Source organism: Conger conger, chromosome 4 (genome assembly GCF_963514075.1).
Source record: "Conger conger chromosome 4, fConCon1.1, whole genome shotgun sequence".
In the NCBI taxonomy this organism is placed as follows: Eukaryota; Metazoa; Chordata; class Actinopteri; order Anguilliformes; family Congridae; genus Conger; species Conger conger.
In genome coordinates, this window is record NC_083763.1 from 79,407,733 (window position 1) to 79,427,090 (window position 19,358).

At 47.2% G+C, this 19,358-nt stretch overlaps 2 protein-coding genes across 5 annotated transcripts in view; one reads left to right on the plus strand and one right to left on the minus strand.

Moving 5' to 3' along the window:
- Nucleotides 1-4,892, minus strand: part of ppat (phosphoribosyl pyrophosphate amidotransferase) — a 14,516-nt gene extending 9,624 nt beyond the window's left edge. Inside the window, exons 1-4 of one of the 3 annotated variants that reach the window (XM_061238137.1) lie at nucleotides 4,754-4,892; nucleotides 4,296-4,469; nucleotides 2,974-3,040; nucleotides 701-907 (exon numbers count right to left, since the gene is read on the minus strand). In XM_061238137.1, the coding sequence (XP_061094121.1) occupies nucleotides 701-907; nucleotides 2,974-3,040; nucleotides 4,296-4,423 (402 nt within the window). In that variant the 5' untranslated portion in view covers nucleotides 4,424-4,469; nucleotides 4,754-4,892. Of the gene's footprint in view, nucleotides 1-700; nucleotides 908-2,973; nucleotides 3,041-4,295; nucleotides 4,613-4,753 lie in introns of those variants that run through there. The other 2 variants (XM_061238138.1, XM_061238135.1) reach the window with 2 other exon arrangements.
- On the plus strand, nucleotides 4,525-18,689 carry paics (phosphoribosylaminoimidazole carboxylase, phosphoribosylaminoimidazole succinocarboxamide synthetase). 2 transcript variants are annotated; one of them, XM_061238140.1, is made up of 11 exons: nucleotides 4,525-4,582; nucleotides 5,013-5,088; nucleotides 5,180-5,216; nucleotides 7,510-7,707; nucleotides 8,759-8,937; nucleotides 9,468-9,647; nucleotides 10,015-10,128; nucleotides 10,692-10,775; nucleotides 12,805-12,985; nucleotides 17,213-17,371; nucleotides 17,881-18,689. In XM_061238140.1, exons 3-11 carry the CDS (start codon nucleotides 5,201-5,203, stop codon nucleotides 18,045-18,047), a joined length of 1,278 nt encoding a protein of 425 aa, XP_061094124.1. In that variant the 5' UTR covers nucleotides 4,525-4,582; nucleotides 5,013-5,088; nucleotides 5,180-5,200; the 3' UTR covers nucleotides 18,048-18,689. The 2 variants fall into 2 exon arrangements, with proteins under 2 accessions (XP_061094124.1, XP_061094123.1); XM_061238139.1 differs by lacking the exon at nucleotides 4,525-4,582 and having other exon boundaries at nucleotides 4,710-5,088.
- Nucleotides 18,690-19,358: the final 669 nt, after the last annotated feature.

A 19,358-nucleotide genomic window follows, 5' to 3' on the forward strand; every position in this document is an offset into this window, starting at 1 on the left:
GCACACTGACTGCTTTAGACCCAGACTGGAGCACACTGTGACTGCTTTAGACCCAGACTGGAGCACACTGTGACTGCTTTAGACCCAGACTGGAGCACACTGTGACTGCTTTAGACCCAGACTGGAGCACACTGACTGCTTTAGACCCAGACTGGAGCACACTGTGACTGCTTTAGACCCAGACTGGAGCACACTGTGACTGCTTTAGACCCAGACTGGAGCACACTGTGACTGCTTTAGACCCAGACTGGAGCACACTGTGACTGCTTTAGACCCAGACTGGAGCACACTGTGACTGCTTTAGACCCAGACTGGAGCACACTGTGACTGCTTTAGACCCAGACTGGAGCACACACTGACTGCTTTAGACCCAGACTGGAGCACACTGACTGTGACTGCTTTAGACCCAGACTGGAGCACACTGACTGCTTTAGACCCAGACTGGAGCACACTGTGACTGCTTTAGACCCAGACTGGAGCACACTGTGACTGCTTTAGACCCAGACTGGAGCACACTGTGACTGCTTTAGACCCAGACTGGAGCACACTGTGACTGCTTTAGACCCAGACTGGAGCACACTGTGACTGCTTTAGACCCAGACTGGAGCACACTGTGACTGCTTTAGACCCAGACTGGAGCACACTGTGACTGCTTTAGACCCAGACTGGAGCACACTGACTGCTTTAGACCCAGACTTGCCCTTTTGCGCAGAGTAGCTGCGTTCACCAGCTCTCCGTTGTGTGCCACGGCTATTTTCCCGTGAAGTGTATCCACCACGAAGGGCTGGCAGTTCTGCAGCTCTGACATTCCTGTGGTGGAGTAGCGGGTGTGTCCGATTCCCAGGTTCCCATGACGCAGTTTCAACAAGTCCTCAGGCTGGAAAGCGCTGTTCACCAGCCCCATGCCCTGTAACACACACGCTCAGTCTCACTCACATGCCATTTTGTACTGCAGCGAGTGCTGGATGTGATGCAACTTCATTTATCCTGTTGTGGTGTAGGAGGTTAGATTGGTGGTTGTGGTGTATGAGGTTAGATTGGTGGTGGTGGTTGTGGTGTATGAGGTTAGATTGGTGGTGGTGGTTGTGGTGTATGAGGTTAGATTGGTGGTGGTGGTTGTGGTGTATGAGGTTAGATTGGTGGTGGTGGTTGTGGTGTATGAGGTTAGATTGGTGGTGGTGGTTGTGGTGTATGAGGTTAGATTGGTGGTGGTGGTTGTGGTGTATGAGGTTAGATTGGTGGTGGTGGTTGTGGTGTATGAGGTTAGATTGGTGGTGGTGGTTGTGGTGTATGAGGTTAGATTGGTGGTGGTGGTTGTGGTGTATGAGGTTAGATTGGTGGTGGTGGTGGTGGTGTATGAGGTTAGATTGGTGGTGGTGGTTGTGGTGTATGAGGTTAGATTGGTGGTGGTGGTTGTGGTGTATGAGGTTAGATTGGTGGTGGTGGTTGTGGTGTATGAGGTTAGATTGGTGGTGGTGGTGGTGGTGTATGAGGTTAGATTGGTGGTGGTGGTTGTGGTGTATGAGGTTAGATTGGTGGTGGTGGTTGTGGTGTATGAGGTTAGATTGGTGGTGGTGGTTGTGGTGTATGAGGTTAGATTGGTGGTGGTGGTTGTGGTGTATGAGGTTAGATTGGTGGTGGTGGTGTATGAGGTTAGATTGGTGGTGGTGGTGTATGAGGTTAGATTGGTGGTGGTGGTGTATGAGGTTAGACTGGTGGTGGTTGTGGTGTATGAGGTTAGATTGGTGGTGGTGGTTGTGGTGTATGAGGTTAGATTGGTGGTTGTGGTGTATGAGGTTAGATTGGTGGTTGTGGTGTATGAGGTTAGATTGGTGGTTGTGGTGTATGAGGTTAGATTGGTGGTTGTGGTGTATGAGGTTAGATTGGTGGTTGTGGTGTATGAGGTTAGATTGGTGGTTGTGGTGTATGAGGTTAGATTGGTGGTTGTGGTGTATGAGGTTAGATTGGTGGTTGTGGTGTATGAGGTTAGATTGGTGGTGGTGGTGTATGAGGTTAGATTGGTGGTGGTGGTGGTGGTGTATGAGGTTAGATTGGTGGTGGTGGTCTATGAGGTTAGATTGGTGGTGGTGGTTGTGGTGTATGAGGTTAGATTGGTGGTGGTGGTTGTGGTGTATGAGGTTAGATTGGTGGTGGTGGTGTATGAGGTTAGATTGGTGGTGGTTGTGGTGTATGAGGTTAGATTGGTGGTGGTGGTTGTGGTGTATGAGGTTAGATTGGTGGTGGTGGTTGTGGTGTATGAGGTTAGATTGGTGGTGGTTGTGGTGTATGAGGTTAGATTGGTGGTGGTTGTGGTGTATGAGGTTAGATTGGTGGTTGTGGTGTATGAGGTTAGATTGGTGGTGGTGGTTGTGGTGTATGAGGTTAGATTGGTGGTGGTGGTGGTGGTGTATGAGGTTAGATTGGTGGTGGTGGTTGTGGTGTATGAGGTTAGATTGGTGGTGGTGGTGGTGGTGTATGAGGTTAGATTGGTGGTGGTGGTGGTGTATGAGGTTAGATTGGTGGTGGTGGTGGTGTATGAGGTTAGATTGGTGGTAGTGGTGGTGTATGAGGTTAGATTGGTGGTGGTGGTGGTGGTGTATGAGGTTAGATTGGTGGTGGTGGTTGTGGTGTATGAGGTTAGATTGGTGGTGGTGGTGTATGAGGTTAGATTGGTGGTGGTGGTTGTGGTGTATGAGGTTAGATTGGTGGTGGTGGTGTATGAGGTTAGATTGGTGGTGGTGGTTGTGGTGTATGAGGTTAGATTGGTGGTGGTGGTGTATGAGGTTAGATTGGTGGTGGTGGTTGTGGTGTATGAGGTTAGATTGGTGGTGGTGGTGTATGAGGTTAGATTGGTGGTGGTGGTGGTGTATGAGGTTAGATTGGTGGTGGTGGTGGTGTATGAGGTTAGATTGGTGGTGGTGGTGGTGGTGTATGAGGCTAAAGATTGGTGGTGGTGGTGGTGTAGGAGGTCACCTTTAGGGTTATGTATGTCGGTGGAGATGCCCCGTTACTTGTAACAATCCCAGCACTCTCTTGACCCCTGATGGATAAAAAGTAAAAAAAAATAGGTATCTGTTAAGGCTCTGTTCCAGTGTGTGGATGGGCCCCATGGTCTGGTATCTGTTAAGGCTCTGTTCCAGTGTGTGGATGGGCCCCAAGGTCTGGCTCTGTTAATTAACATTAATATTAAGGCTTACATAATTAAACTTAATTTTAAGGGGCAAAGGTTTCCAATTCAGGCCCTGTACATGCTCCCAGGGGGCTGGGTCTGGTGACTTGGGAATGAGTCTAATAATATATAATGAGAGACAGAGAGATGCGTGTGATGAGTCTAATAATATATAATGAGAGACAGAGAGAGATGCGTGTGATTCAACAGCAGAAACATAGACTAAAAGAGCTGCACTCCTGGAGGGTTTTTAGCTCAAGTGGGTCAGAGCACTTATCACAGCCAGCATCCATGCAGAATGTGCAACCATACATATAACTTTAAAATAAATATAACTTTTCTGGATTGTTTGTTTTATGGTGGAGTGTGCCCTCTCAACAAGGTCACAGCAGATCGAAGTGTTTACTCATCTTCACTGGAAACTGGATTTTCAGGGGAAATAAGAAACTTGTCAATACATTCCAATACTCCACATAAACTCAGAGCATTCCCTCCAGCCCTGCAGATCCAGGGGAGGACTGCTCTGGGGGTCCAGGGGTCCAAACGAGGAGGAAAACGCATGACCCCACTACCCTGCATCCCCCCCAGCCAAACCACTTCAAGAGAGGTATGTGTTAATTCACAATGATCGCTTTTGGGCAGATGAATCTTCTTGAAGGACACACAGTAAAATGGGCATTTGGGAATCATGTTGCCAGTAACTCCCAACAGATAGTTTCACTTATCTTGTCCCGTGAGTGTGACAACGTATCACAACCCGTGGCGTTGTGTTTGCTGCAGAACAATACCCCATTCAGCGAAGTATCCAACTGATTGCAATGTAAATGCTGTTTGCTGTTAGTTTGCTAAAATGTCAGCTGACTACAACAAGAGCAACGTTGCCGTGTTAACGGTAACTTTTTAAATATTGATTGTTACAACTTAATAAACACGGTCCTAACTGTAATATCGCGCGGTAATGTCCATCTTTAGAGAATAGCAGTTTGTTTTGAGTTGGTCAGAGCACAAGGTAAAGAGTTGTCACATATCCAGAATGCGAGGTGGCCTAAAAGATTATAGCTAAATCGTTAAATTATTTCGATTTAATGGGAACAGAGTCCAATTTTGATAAAGGAAAAGATCTTACCTGTGCTGAAGCGCCACTAGTCCCAGAGTTAAAATTTGGGCAACCTCCAGCTGTGTTGGCCACTCACCGGCCGCTACGCATCCGAAAACCCCGCACTCTTCGCCGATCCCCGACTCCTCGAACTCCATTCCCAACTTCTGAGCACCAGGAGAATCTATCAGATTTTCCAAATACCTAAAGTTAAAATGATAAACGGGTAGCAGCAATGTGATTGTGCGCGGCTATGGTCCAACACACGTGCGATTCCGGACATCGCAACACAAGCGAGGATGGTTCAACAGACTAATGTAGGGGACGTTTTCAGCGCTCGCTCGTTGCATCCTAGAATTAAGTGTGTTCTAGGAGCACATTATTGTGTAATTTTAAGTACCAAGTATTTTGCCAAATGTGAATTCCGCGAGATAGCGTAGATTTTCCATCACGTGGTCCTATAAACCATTGACTGAATATGGATTTACCTCAGAAGTTGATTTGGTTTAATCTCAATGTGCGTCTTCAGTGAACTTTTTCTCTTAGCTTGCTAGCTAACATAGTCACAGGGAAACTCGCTGTTTGAGTATAGGGTTTTGTTGCAATTTGATTTTATCTAGAATATTAGCCAATTGCTTGTAGGGTGTATAATTTCATCACTAAAACAAACCTGCTCTCCACGTGGATTGGACCACATCATTCCGATTGGCCTTGTGAATCGATTGAGACGTGTGTGCTAATTTGCAGGAGTGTAGCTGACTAACTCCATTAGTTTCGAGGTTATTTCTCCACCGACTGGCTGCGCTTCTTCTCTCTGTCTTTGGTAAGGCGATTATAAATAAATCTGCTTTTGATTATAAACAATGCTTTTCACAAACGCATTTGCTGAAACGTACTGTAAAAATGTTTTACAGGAACACATATCTCCAACTGAAATGGCATCGGAATCAGGTATTTATTTATTAATTCATTCACCCGCTCACTTGCTGTATGACTTATTTGAGGTTTTGCATATAACTGACTGAACCGTGCCATTCACGTGGCTATCCGGTAAGTTGGGAAGTTAGTTCAACTTGACCATACTTGCTCAGTATTATGCTCGGTGTGATGAACTTCAGTAACTTAGCGCGTCAGATGCCCGGTAATGTGCAATAATGCTATCCGCGGCGCTACCAGTGTGCAGGTGGATGATGCTAAATGCTAACTACACCACAACCCGTAGTTAGCCGTTCACGGTGTAAAACGCATTATTTTGAATGTGTACCCACGGAAATATAGCGCGCTCACTTTACGTGTAGATTCAATTATTAAAATTATCTTCAGTGCTGCAAGTCTTGGTGGAAATCTGTTCCGCACATTTCGACTTCGACTAAACGTAATGATTTGCAAGCTAACTTCCTTTGGATTAAAAATCACAGTTGATTCGACTTTGTTGTAATACGTAGCTGCTCCACTGCTGCACAATTCCACTTTAAAGTTAGGTCGTATCATTTCAGTTTATAGTCGACTTTACTCAATAACATGTTCATATTCCCCAGTTTTCATAAACCCGTGCAGGTCAACGTCACTTTGGCACCCTGAACTGATGATGCTAAATCCTGCATGGAGTCGAATGTAGTGTTGCGAAGTTATTATTTAGACCAGTGTTAGAGACATTTGTCATAAGACATACATTAGGCTTGCAGGTCTTTTCTCAATGAAATGTTACAGAAGACTCATCTTTTATTATTGGGTAATTCCGCGGGTCTTGACCACTCCTTTTCTCCTTTTGCTCAAACTTTGTGTAAAAGTTATTTCCATACTCCCCAGTACACCCTGCCCCATTGGATTTGTCCTGGAGATATTGCCTCTTAAACACTGTCTCGAGTCACTCTCGATTGGAAATTGGGATTAGCGTCGATTTTGGAGTTCCATATCTTTGGCATTTAAGCAGAAAAAAACCCCTGAAAATCTGACACAATTTTCAGACTATTTTCAGACTATCAACTCCGACTTTCATAATATTGCTCAGACAAAAAAAGTTATGGTCACTCAAAAATGCTAAATCGTGCCGCGATTTGATGGCTTATTACATCAGCACCACTTGGTGTGTGACTTTTAAGACTTAGCTATTTGCTTAAGAATAGTAAATGAGAAATGAAGTCAAATAGATCATTGATTCATAAATTATACAATGTAGAAGTTGGATTTGGCCATAAGAAGTGCAAGATATTCAACCAAGTGGTTAGAAGAAATTCTTTATTTGGAATAACTCCTTGAGATGTACCATCTCGTTTTCAGTTGGTAATGTGTTTCCCATCAAAATGAAACTTTGAGTGCTTAAAAAGGTATATAGGCCTACTTGTGTACAAAGAATTGATTTGTTACTGCTATGTCTTGGCATGTTTAGATCATTTCAAAGAACCTGCTTATTTTGATCGATTGAAACAAGACCTTCATTTACAGGAACATATACAGTGGTGTGAAAAAGTGTTTCCTGATTTCTTATTTTTTTGAATGTTTGTCACACTTAAATGTTTCAGATCATCAAACAAATTTAAATATTAGTCAGACAACACAAGTAAACACAAAATGCAGTTTGTAAATGAAGGTTTTTATTATTAAGTGAGAAAAAAAATCCAAACCTACATGGCCCTGTGTGAAAAAGTGATTGCCCCCTAAACCTAATAACTGGTTGGGCCACCCTTAGCAGCAACAACTGCAATCAAGCGTTTGCGATAACTTGCAATGAGTCTCTTACAGCGCTGTGGAGGAATTTTGGCCCACTCATCTTTGCAGAATTGTTGTAATTCAGCCACATTGGAGGGTTTTCGAGCATGAACCGCCTCTTTAAGGTCATGCCACAGCATCTCAATAGGATTCAGGTCAGGACTTTGACTAGGCCACTCCAAAGACTTCATTTTGTTTTTCTTCAGCCATTCAGAGGTGGACTTGCTGGTGTGTTTTGGATCATTGTCCTGCTGCAGAACCCAAGTTCGTTTCAGCTTGAGGTCATTTAAAAACTGCATTTTGTGTTTACTTGTGTTGTCTTTGACTAATATTTAAATTTGTTTGATCTGAAACATTTAAGTGTGACAAACATTCAAAAAATTAAGAAATCAGGAAACACTTTTTCACACCACTGTACACCCAGTGAGTTACTTACACCTGTACACCAGCTTGTTAATGCAAATATTTAATCGGCCAATCATGTGGCAGTTTCACCCAGTGGACTCATTGCTAATTGCGTTGTTTTGTGGTGCAGACCTGAAGGTCGGTAAGAAACTGAATGAGGGGAAGACTAAAGAGATCTACGAGCTGCTGGACCAGCCGGGTCATGTGCTGGTTCAGTCCAAGGACCAGATCACCGCAGGAAACGCTGTGCGCAAGGACCAGATGGAGGGAAAGGCTGCCATCGCCAACAAGACCACCAGCTGCGTGTTCAAACTGCTGCAGGATGCAGGTGAGCATTCAGCATTCAGACTGGCCCTGGGCCAAACGCTGATGCTGTTTTGGCCTTGGCTTGTCCTCAAAGGCATGTCCTTGCTGCAGATATGTGAGCTGGGAACGCTGGGCCCTTTCCTGCAGATTTATTCATTTAACCAGGAATAAGAATAGCAATACCAGAATACCAGATTGAGAGTGAAGTCTCTTACAAGGGGGACCTGACATAAAACGCAAAGTTACCCAACCAGACCAATGTATGCTCTTTTAGTTGGTGTTGTAGGCTTTAGCTCAGCCTAATACTCTTCCTGTAGCTCTTGGCCGCGTGCTGTAGGCTTTAGCTCAGCCTAATACTCTTCCTGTAGCTCTTGGCCGCGTGCTGCAGGCTTTAGCTCAGCCTAATACTCTTCCTGTAGCTCTTGGCCGCGTGCTGCAGGCTTTAGCTCAGCCTAATACTCTTCCTGTAGCTCTTGGCCGCGTGCTGTAGGCTTTAGCTCAGCCTAATACTCTTCCTGTAGCTCTTGGCCGCGTGCTGTAGGCTTTAGCTCAGCCTAATACTCTTCCTGTAGCTCTTGGCCGCGTGCTGCAGTGCAGATTTGGCCTGGAGCCTGAAGCAGGCAGCAGTGCTGTGACTTAAGTAATTTGGTAGATTGAGTAAGTGTGGGCAGTGTGCTGCTCATCATGTCAGCGGAACTGGGAAGCCCTCTCGTGACCCAGCACACGCCTCCTCATCACGCAGATATCATGCGTGCCAGGGCACATCCAGCTCCTCCGCCCAGCCTTAACCCATAACATGCACACTGCTGCAGGATCTAATGCGCATGGATCAGGTCCCTGTGCCGCTGTTGGGCCCTTGAGCAAAGCCCTTAACCCCACATTGCTCCAGGGGAATTGCTCAGTTTAATCAACTGTTAGTGGTTTTGGATAAAAGTGGCAGCTTAAATACAAACCTTTATTTGACTAGGAAGTCACATTGAGATTAAAACCTAGCCAGGGGCTGAAATGGCAGTGTAACATAATCACAATCAAGACCATTACAATACAGTACTATCCATGTGTGTGTATCTCAGGGGTGAAGACGGCCTTTGTGGGGCGGCATTCTGACACGGCGTTCCTGGCAGCTCACTGCGAGATGATCCCCATCGAGTGGGTGTGTAGGAGGGTGGCCACTGGATCCTTCCTGAAGAGGAACCCAGGGGTGAAGGAGGGGTACAGGTTCTCCCCCCTCAAGATTGAGATGTTCTTTAAGGTACAGGCCCCACGTCCATCAGTCACACGTACACCCTGCTGCCCTGTTACAGTACGCCCTGCGTGGCCCTGTTACAGTACGCCCTGTTACAGTACGCCCTGTTACAGTACGCCCTGTTACAGTACGCCCTTTTACAGTACGCCCTTTTACAGTACGCCCTGTTACAGTACGCCCTGTTACAGTACGCCCTTTTACAGTACGCCCTGTTACAGTACGCCCTGTTACAGTACGCCCTGTTACAGTACGCCCTGTTACAGTACACCCTGTTACAGTACGCCCTGTTACAGTACACCCTGCTGCCCTGTTACAGTACACCCTGTTACAGTACACCCTGCTCCCCTGTTACTGTACACCTGGTTGCAGTACACCCTGTTACAGTACGCCCTGCTGCCCTGTTACAGTACGCCCTGCTGCCCTGTTACAGTACACCCGGTTACAGTACACGATCGCAGTGTTAAGCTGCTGTATAACGGCCATTTTGCATCTGCCTTTTTCCCCTCACCCCGGTTGTTTCCCTGGGTGTTTTACAGGATGACGCCAACAACGACCCGCAGTGGTCGGAGGAGCAGCTCTTGGCAGCGCAGTTCTGCTTTGCTGGGCTTGATATCGGCCGCACTGAGCTGGACATCATGAGCCACAGCACGGTGGCCATCTTTGAGATCCTGGAGAGAGCATGGGCGACGCAGAACTGCACCCTGGTGGACATGAAGGTAAGGCACTCAACACTGGCTCAGGCTGTGGTGTGTGTGTGTGTGTGTGTGTGTGTGTGTGTGTGTGTGTGTGTGTGTGTGTGTGTGTGTGTGTGTGTGTGTGTGTGTGTGTGTGTGTGTGTGTGTGTGTGTGTGTGTGTGTGTGTGTGTGTTCAGGCTGTGTTGTGAGTTAGTGTGTGTGTGTGTGTTCAGGCTGTGTTGTGAGTTAGTGTGTGTGTGTGTTCAGGCTGTGGTGTGTGTGTGTGTTCAGGCTGTGGTGTGTGTGTGTGTGTGTGTTCAAGCTGTGTTGTGTGTGTGTGTGTTCAGGCTGGTGTGTGTGTGTTCAGGCTGTGTTGTGTGTTCAGCCGTGTTGTGCTGTGGTTGGCAGATTGAGTTTGGGGTGAACGTGCTGACTAAGGAGGTGGTCCTGGCCGATGTGATCGATAACGATTCCTGGAGGCTGTGGCCGGCCGGGGATCGCAGCCAGCAGAAGGACAAGCAGGTGTGTGGGCGGGGCTTTGTGTACAGGTGTGTGGGCGGGGCTTTGTGTACAGGTGTGTGGGTGGGGCTTTGTGTACAGGTGTGGGGGTGGGGCTTTGTGTACAGGTGTGGGGGTGGGGCTTTGTGTACAGGTGTGGGGGTGGGGCTTTGTGTACAGGTGTGGGGGTGGGGCTTTGTGTACGGGTGTGTGGGTGGGGTTTGGGTACTGGTGTGTGGATGGGCTGGGTGTGGGTGGGGTTTGGGTACTGGTGTCTGGGTGGGACTGGGTGTGGGTGGGGTTTGGGTACTGGTGTGTGGGTGGGGCTTGGGTGTGGGTGTCTGTTTATATGTTATTGATTGCAGTGGTGTGTTTTTGACCCTGCAGGTGTGTGTGTGTGTGACCCTGCAGGTGTGTGTGTCTGACCCTGCAGGTGTGTGTGTCTGACCCTGCAGGTGTGTGTGTTTGACCCTGCAGGTGTGTGTGTCTGACCCTGCAGGTGTGTGTGTTTGACCCTGCAGGTGTGTGTGTGACCCTGCAGGAAGGTGTGTGTGTTTGACCTTGCAGGTGTGTGTGTGACCCTGCAGGTGTACAGGGACCTGAAGGAGGTGACGCCTGAGGCCATGCAGATGGTGAAGCGGAATTTTGAATGGGTCTCTGAGAGAGTGGAGGTACCCTACCCACAATGCACTCTTACCCTCACTGCTCTGTAATTACTGTTCATTACTCCAACTGTATTCTCACGATTCCCACTCTTATTTACCATTCCTGCTCCTGCCGTCTAACTGTCACTCCACTACTATAACACTCTCTAACTGGCGTCTAACTGTCACTCCGCTACTATAACACTATCTAACTGCTAACTGTCACTCCACTACTATACTATAACACTCTCTAACTGCCACTCCACTACTATAACACTATCTAACTGCGTCTAACTGTCACTCCGCTACTATAACACTCTCTAACTGCCGTCTAACTGTCACTCCACTACTATAACACTCTCTAACTGCTAACTGTCACTCCACTACTATACTATAACACTCTCTAACTGCCACTCCACTACTATAACACTATCTAACTGCGTCTAACTGTCACTCCACTACTATACTATAACACTCTCTAACTGCGTCTAACTGTCACTCCACTACTATACTGGAACACTCTCTAACTGCCACTCCACTACTATAACACTATCTAACTGCGTCTAACTGTCACTCCACTACTATAATACTCTCTAACTGCGTCTAACTGTCACTCCACTACTATAACACTCTCTAACTGCCGTCTTACTGTCACTCCACTACTATACTATAACACCCTCTAACTGTCACTCCACTACTATACTATAACACTCTCTAACTGCGTCTAACTGTCACTCCACTACTATACTATAACACCCTCTAACTGTCACTCCACTACTATACTATAACACTCTCTAACTGCGTCTAACTGTCACTCCACTACTATACTGGAACACTCTCTAACTGCATTTAAAGGAGTATCATGGTGGTTGAATGAGACACTTGCCAGTTGTCTTTCAGCAACAAAATAAATGTGCATGATCTTTTTATTATTCCGTCATTTAAATGTTTTTTAAAGCTTATTTTTCGAAGCCTAAATTTCCCACTATCAAAGTTCACCCAAACTGTCTGGGTGTGGTAATGAGTTCTGTGGTTGACAGACCATGCCCCCACTTTCCATATGTTATTGTTTGTTACCATAGCTACCTATAGATGAGTTATATGGGCTCACCTTGGGATACTGAATTCTCACAAGGTAGTTAACTTAGTATATCAACTATCGATATCTAAGGTCGCTGTCTTATCCATTGATAATCTTTGCTCGCTAGCTAGCCAAGTTGAGATGAAAGCACAACTATAACGTCCTTATGAAAGAAAACTAGCAAACTATTTCTGGTTATATTAATTTAGTCTAATAGTCCTTAAAAGGCACTGTAATTTGACTGAACCTAAAATTAGTAAAATATTTCCATCATCTTGCCTGGAGGCCAGCGGCACAAACTATGGGTCATTTAATGCCATTTAATGTTTCTTCGATGTCCTCTTGTGCAAATTGCATATAAAAACCTAGAAAGTGTGACCAACCACCATGTTACTCCTGTAAAGCTTGTGTTTGCAGGCAGGGCAGGGTGTCAGCCCAATGTGGGCCACTGTGTGTACTGGTTATCTCTCAACAGATTAAGGTTGTTGAAACCATATTTTTAGTTCCATAATGTTGTATATAAACGTATTTTAGCATGGTGTAGGTTTGGCTTTGAAATGGTGATATGACACCGCATGTGTAACATGAAGGCTCTGAGCTCTTTGGTGTGTTAAACATTGACTTCTCTCTGACCCCATATCAGGACAGTCTTTCACAACCGGGCAGTTGACGTTGCATCAGGATCAGTGTTTAAACACTCTGCCAGCATGGGAAAGGCATTCTGTAGTGTCCTCAAAGACCCTGAACCCAATACCACACTGCACAAGTGTGTGTGTGTGTGTGTGTGTGTGTGTGTGTGTGTGTGTGTGTGTGTGTGTGTGTGTGTGTGTGTGTGTGTGTGTGTGTGTGTGTGTGTGTGTGTGTGTGTGTGTGTGTGTGTGTGTGTGTGTATATAGATGTTGCTGGTCCCCCAGGCTCAGGGCAGGGTTGTGGTTCTGATGGTGTGTGTGTGTGTGTGTGTGTGTGTGTGTATAGATGTTGCTGGTCCCCCAGGCTCAGGGCAGGGTTGTGGTTCTGATGGGCTCCACGGCAGACCTGGCTCACAGTGAGAGGATCAGCTCAGCCTGCTCAGCGTTTGGGATTCCCTGCACCCTGAGGGTGTCCTCTGCTCACAAGGGCCCCGGAGAGACCCTGCGCATCAAGGCTCAGTATGAAGGTGGGGGCTACCCTAACCCTAACCCTAACCCCAACCCCTAACCCCAACCCCAACCTAACCCTGCGCATCAAGGCTCAGTATGAAGGTGGGGGCTACCCTAACCCCAACCCCCAACCCCTAACCCAGTGCATCAAGGCTCAGTATGAAGGTGGGGGCTACCCCAACCCCAAACCCTAATCCCAACCCCAAACCATAATCCCAACCCCAAACCCTAATCCCAACCCCAAACCCTAACCCCAACCCTAACCTCAAGTCAAAGTCAAATAAAACATGTTCAAACATCACTTGTCAGGAAGTGTAGATTTAACATCATTGAATGAAATGAGTGTGTCCAATTTCAGAGACTGTTGCAGGGTGGAGCATTAAAGCTAAATCTGGACTTGCCAAAATCTGTCTAGGAATATTTAAGTGACCTCGTGTTAACGATGCCATTTTTAAAAGAGGTTGAGGGTAAAAGGTAATTAAGACCTTACAAATGAATAAAATGAAAGTTTATCTTAGTTGTTTGGGGGGGCCAACTAACTGCTTAATGCTTTTATTATTCAGTCATTTAAATGCCTAAATTTAAGCCTAAATTTCCCACTGTAAATGTTCACCCAAACTATCTGGTCAACGTAATGAGAACTGTGATTGACAGATCGTGCCCCCACTTTCCACATTACATTACATTACATTACATTATTGGCATTTGGCAGACGCTCTTATCCAGAGCAACGTACAACAAAGTGCATACCCATAACCAGGGATAAGTTCGCTGAAAGACCCTGGAGGTAAGTACAATTTCAACTGCTACCTGTACAACAAAGATAAGGACAAGGGCCTTTTTTTATTTTATTTTTTTTTTTTGAACAAACAAACAGAGCAAAAGTCACCAAAGTTAACTATCCAAACACTGCTTCCCTAGCCAACTAAAAATACCGATACACAAAGCAAGTCACAGAGACAACAATTAAGGTTCACAGGGAGGTAGGGAGGGATGGGGAGAGGTGCTGCTTGAAGAGGTGCGTCTTCAGCTTGCGCTTGAAGGTGGGGAGAGATTCTATAGTTCTGACCTCAACGGGGAGTTCGTTCCACCACCGTGGAGCCAGAACAGACAGTAGTCGTGAGCGTGAGGTGGAGGTTCTGAGAGGGGGAGGTGCCAAGCGGCCTGTGGAGGCTGAACGAAGAGGTCTGGCAGGGGTGTAGGGTCTGATGATTTTTTGCAGATAAGCTGGGGAAGACCCTTTAACTGCTTGGAAGGCTAGCACCAATGTTTTGAATTTGATGCGAGCCATGACAGGCAGCCAGTGGAGGGAAGTAAGCAGGGGGGTGACGTGTGAGTATTTGGGAAGGTTGAAGACCAGACGAGCTGCTGCATTCTGGATGAGTTGGAGGGGTCTGATGGCGGATGCTGGGAGGCCAGCCAAGAGGGAATTGCAGTAGTCCAGGCGGGACAGAACCATCGCTTGGACCAGGAGCTGGGTCGAGTAGGGGGTGAGAAAGGGGCGGATTCTCCGTATGTTGTATAGGAAGAACCTGCAAGACCGGGTCACCACCGCAATGTTCTCGGAAAGGGACAGTCTGCTGTCCATCACCACGCCGAGGTTCCTTGCACTGGGTGACGGCGTGAGTGTGGTATCCCCGAGAGAAATGGAGAGATCCAGATGGGGAGAGGTATTAGCAGGGATGAATATCATTTCAGTTTTACCTGGGTTGAGCTTTAGATGGTGGTTGTCCATCCAGCTCTGGATGTCCCTCAGGCAAGCAGAGATACGGGCTGAAACCTGTGTATCAGACGGCGGGAACGAGACGAAGAGTTGGGTATCGTCCGCATAGCAGTGGTAGGATAGCCCATGGGCAGTGATCACAGGGCCAAGGGAGCGAGTGTAGAGAGAAAAAAGAAGTGGGCCAAGGACTGAGCCCTGGGGAACTCCTGTGGCGAGGGGCCGAGGTGTCGATACCGAACCAGCCCAGGCAACCTGGAAGGAGCGACCAGAGAGGTAGGACTCAATCCAGTCCAGGGCTGTGCCACAGATGCCCGTTGCTGACAGGGCAGACAGGAGGATGGAGTGATCCACAGTGTCGAAGGTAGCAGAGAGATCTAGAAGAATGAAGATAGAGGAGAGGGAGGCTGCTCGTGCGGCATGAAGTGACTCACTGACGGAGAGGAGCGCAGTCTCTGTCGAGTGGCCCGATCTGAAGCCAGACTGATGGGGGTCTAGCAGGTTGTTGTTAGAAAAGAAGGAAGAAAGTTGAGTAGAAGCGGCTCGTTCTATAGTTTTAGAAAGGAAAGGAAGAAGAGATACCGGGCGGTAGTTCTGGATGATGGAGGGATCCAGGGTAGGCTTTTTTAGCAGCGGAGTGATGTGGGCCCTCTTGGAGGATGCCGGAAAACAGCCGGAAGACAGGGAGGAGTTGACAAGGGAGGTGACAAATGGGAGAATGTCAGGTGTGATAGTTTGGAGAAGAGAAGAGGGGATAGGGTCAAGGGCACAGGTTGTAGGGCGGTGGCAGAGCAGGAGTTGAGAAACATCAGAGTCCGTAAGGGGGGAGAAAGTGGAAAAGGAAGGGATGGGCCTAGAGGGGGGGAAGGGCACAGTGAGGGGGGCGGTGGTTGTAAAGGATCTGCGGATGACTGTGACCTTCTCATCGAAGAAATCAGCAAAGTCATCAGCAGCGAAGGAGGACTGAGGAGGAGGAGGCGGTGCGTTGAGGAGAGAGGAGAAAATGGAGAAAAGTTTCCGGGGGTTAGAAGCAGAGTTCTGAATTTGCGTTTGATAGTATTTTGCTTTGGCGGCAGTGACATCGGAAGAGAATGCCGCCAGGAGAGACTGGTAAGTCATGAGGTCGGAAGCGTCTCTGGATTTCCCCCACTTCCTCTCCGCTGCGCGGAGGCTGGCCCTGGAGGTACGGAGGGTGTCAGATATCCAAGGACTGGGAGGGGATGTGCGAGGTGGTTTTGAGACCGGGGGACAGAGAGAGTCAAAGGCGGAGGAGAGAGATGAAAGGAGGGTGGCAGATGCAGAGTCAGCGGGGAGTTTGGAGAAGGATTCGAGAGGGGGGAGTGAGGCGGTGACGGTGCTGGCAAAGGAAGAGGGTGAGAGGGAGCGGAGGTTACGGCGGGCTGAGGAAGTGTGGGTGGGAGGAGGGGGAGGAGGATGGGGAGGAAGAGGGAGGGAGAATGAGATGAAGTGGTGATCAGATGTATGCAGAGGGGTAACCGTGAAATCGGAGCATGAGCAGTTCCTTACAAAGACGAGGTCTAGGACATTGCCCGCCTTGTGGGTTGGAGGAGAGTGTTGCAGGGAGAGGCCGAAGGAGTGGATTAGCGGTAGGAAGGCAGCAGACTGGGAGGCTTCTAGGTGGATGTTGAAGTCTCCAAGGAGAATCAGTGGGGTGCCATCCTCAGGGAAGGAGCTGAGAAGGGTGTCTAGCTCATCAAGGAAGTTTCCCAGGGGCCCTGGAGGACGGTAGATAACTGCAATGAAAAGGTTAGTAGGGTAGGATACTGCAACAGAATGGAATTCAATGCTGTTTGTTACCAGCTACCCCCATGATACACGCTCATCTTGGTACCCTGAATTTTTATGAGCTAGTTAACTTAGTATATCAGCTATCGATAGCTAAGGTAAGGATGCCGAGTTATCCAATAACCATTTTGGCTAGCTTGCTATCCAAGTTAAGATAAAAGCACAACTATGACGTCCTTATGAAAGCAAACTCGCTAGCGAGTTAACGCTAGTTAGCTAGCTAAATGAATATAACCAGAAAGAGTCTAATAGTCCTTAAAAGGCAATCAAATGTAAGTGAACCTAATGCCAAACTATGCCAGGTTATAGGGGAGGGTTGAAAATAGGACGATACATTTAAGCGGGACAAAAAAACTAAAGAACGGACATATTTAAGACTTTGTGTTTCTGCAATGCCCTCTTGTACAAATTGCATATAAAAACCTAGAAAGTGTGACCACCACCATGTTACTCCTTCAACACAAGTTTATGTTTTCAAAAGCAGACTGTAAAGCTGTAGTGGCCTGATCTAGTCTGGGACCAGCAGAATAAATAATTGTGTCATCTGCATTAAAGTAGACATTACAGTGGTCTGTAGGGCTGACAATGTTTATATAAAGTATGAATAAGAGGGGACCTAAGATAGACCCTTGTGGGACACTTTTATACATATCATGGAATTTAAGACCATCAGTGACAATTGTGTGTGTGTGTGTGTGTTTGTGTGTGTGTGTACCAGGTGATGGTGTCCCCACTGTGTTTGTGGCGGTTGCCGGGCGGAGTAACGGGCTGGGGCCGGTGATGTCAGGAAACACAGTGTACCCCGTCATCAACTGCCCCCCTCTCACCCCCGACTGGGGCGCCCAGGATGTGTGGTCCTCCCTGCGTATGCCAAGCGGTAGGTGTGTGTGAGTGTGTGAGTGTATACTCTGATGGTGTCCTGGCTCCTGCAGGGTTGTGAGTGTGTGTGAGTGTGTGAGTGTGTGAGTGTGTGAGTGTGTGAGTGTGTGAGTGTGTGAGTGTGTGAGTGTGCTCTGATGGTGTACTCTGATGGTGTCCTGGCCCCTGCAGGGTTGTGTGTGTGAGAGAGTGTGAGAGAGTGTGAGAGAGTGTGAGAGAGTGTGAGAGAGTGTGAGAGAGTGTGAGAGAGTGTGAGAGAGTGTGAGAGAGTGTGAGAGAGTGTGTGAGAGTGTGTGAGAGTGTGTGAGAGTGTGTGAGTGTGTGAGTGTGTGAGAGTGTGTGAGAGTGTGTGAGAGTGTGTGAGAGTGTGTGAGAGTGTGTGAGAGAGTGTGAGAGAGTGTGAGAGAGTGTGAGAGAGTGTGAGAGAGTGTGAGAGAGTGTGAGAGAGTGTGAGAGAGTGTGAGTGTGCTCTGATGGTGTACTCTGATGGTGTCCTGGCCCCTGCAGGGTTGGGCTGCTCCACAGTTCTCTCTCCAGAGGCAGCTGCACTGGCGGCTGCCCAGGTGTTTGGGCTGAGTGATCACCTGGTCTGGGCCCGGCTGCGCGCCACCATGCTCAACACCTGGATCTCCCTGAAGCTTGCCGATCAGAAACTACAGGGCTGCAGAGTGTGACGGGGCCAATCCCACTTTAAAGGGCCAGTTCACTTTACTTTTCAGAGATAATTTCAGTTTTACTAGCCCAACAGTTTTTCTGCGGGTTTGTGGTTTACAGCAGGATGTTTTCCATTAACTCCAAAGCAACTTATGTATCAAGAGGTTGTGCGTGTGTTTATTACCCAATTATTATTCAAAGCATTTATTTTGATCGCAGTGCTGAATGTCACTGGCACTGTGTAAAGGTAGATTTTTGGTGTGTTTATATACCTTTCCAAACATACATTGCCTGTGGAAACAGTGCTGATGTACAAGCAGCTTTGGAGTTACTTGAGGTGTGTTTCCTCAAACTCTCAAAGGCCCCCATACATGCTGTTATAATCCAGGTTGCCAAGAAAGGTGTCTACAAATATCATTAGTTATTTTGCTGATGCCTGTATCCAAAGCGACTAGTTAATTAGACTAAGCAGGGAACAATCCGCCCTGGAGCAATTTGGGGTTGGGTTCCTGCTCAAGGGCCCAGCAGCTTTGCCCACCGATTAATATTAATAACTCCAGGAAGTGAACTAGCCCTTTAAACTCCAGGAGATTAGGGATCCCTTTAAATAAATTGTTGGCACTACAGTACATTCCCTGAATTAAAGCATTTTTCACATGCGATACACTGTCTTGTCTCTGAAGTCTGAAGGGTAATGTGTAAAATATGCAGTGGCCAAATCAAGTAGAGTTCACTTTATATTCATTACGTGTTACTTGCCTGACACTTTTATCCAAAGGGACTTACAGTTGATTTGACTAAGCAGGAGGTGATCCCCCTGCAATGTGGGGTTATGGGCCTTGCTCAAGGACCCAACAGCTGTATGGTTCTCGTGGCAACACCGAGGATCGAGCCATTACTGGACACAGTCATGTATCTTAGCCACTACGCTAACACTACACTACACACTACACTACATTACACTACACACTACACTACGCTGCTACAATGACATCATGAGAGCACCATGCTGAAGGGGCTTTCCCCTGTCACGCATACTGCATTATATGGACTACATCATGCATACTACATTATATGGACTACATCACGCATACTACATTACATGGACTACATCATGCATACTACATTACATGGACTACATCACGCATACTACATTACATGTACTACATCACACACTACATTACATGTACTACATCACGCATACTACATTACATGGACTACATCATCCATACTACATTACATGTACTACATCATGCATACTACATTACATGGACTACATCACGCATATTACCTCACGTGTACTACATCAGACTATCGGGTGGGCAAAAAAT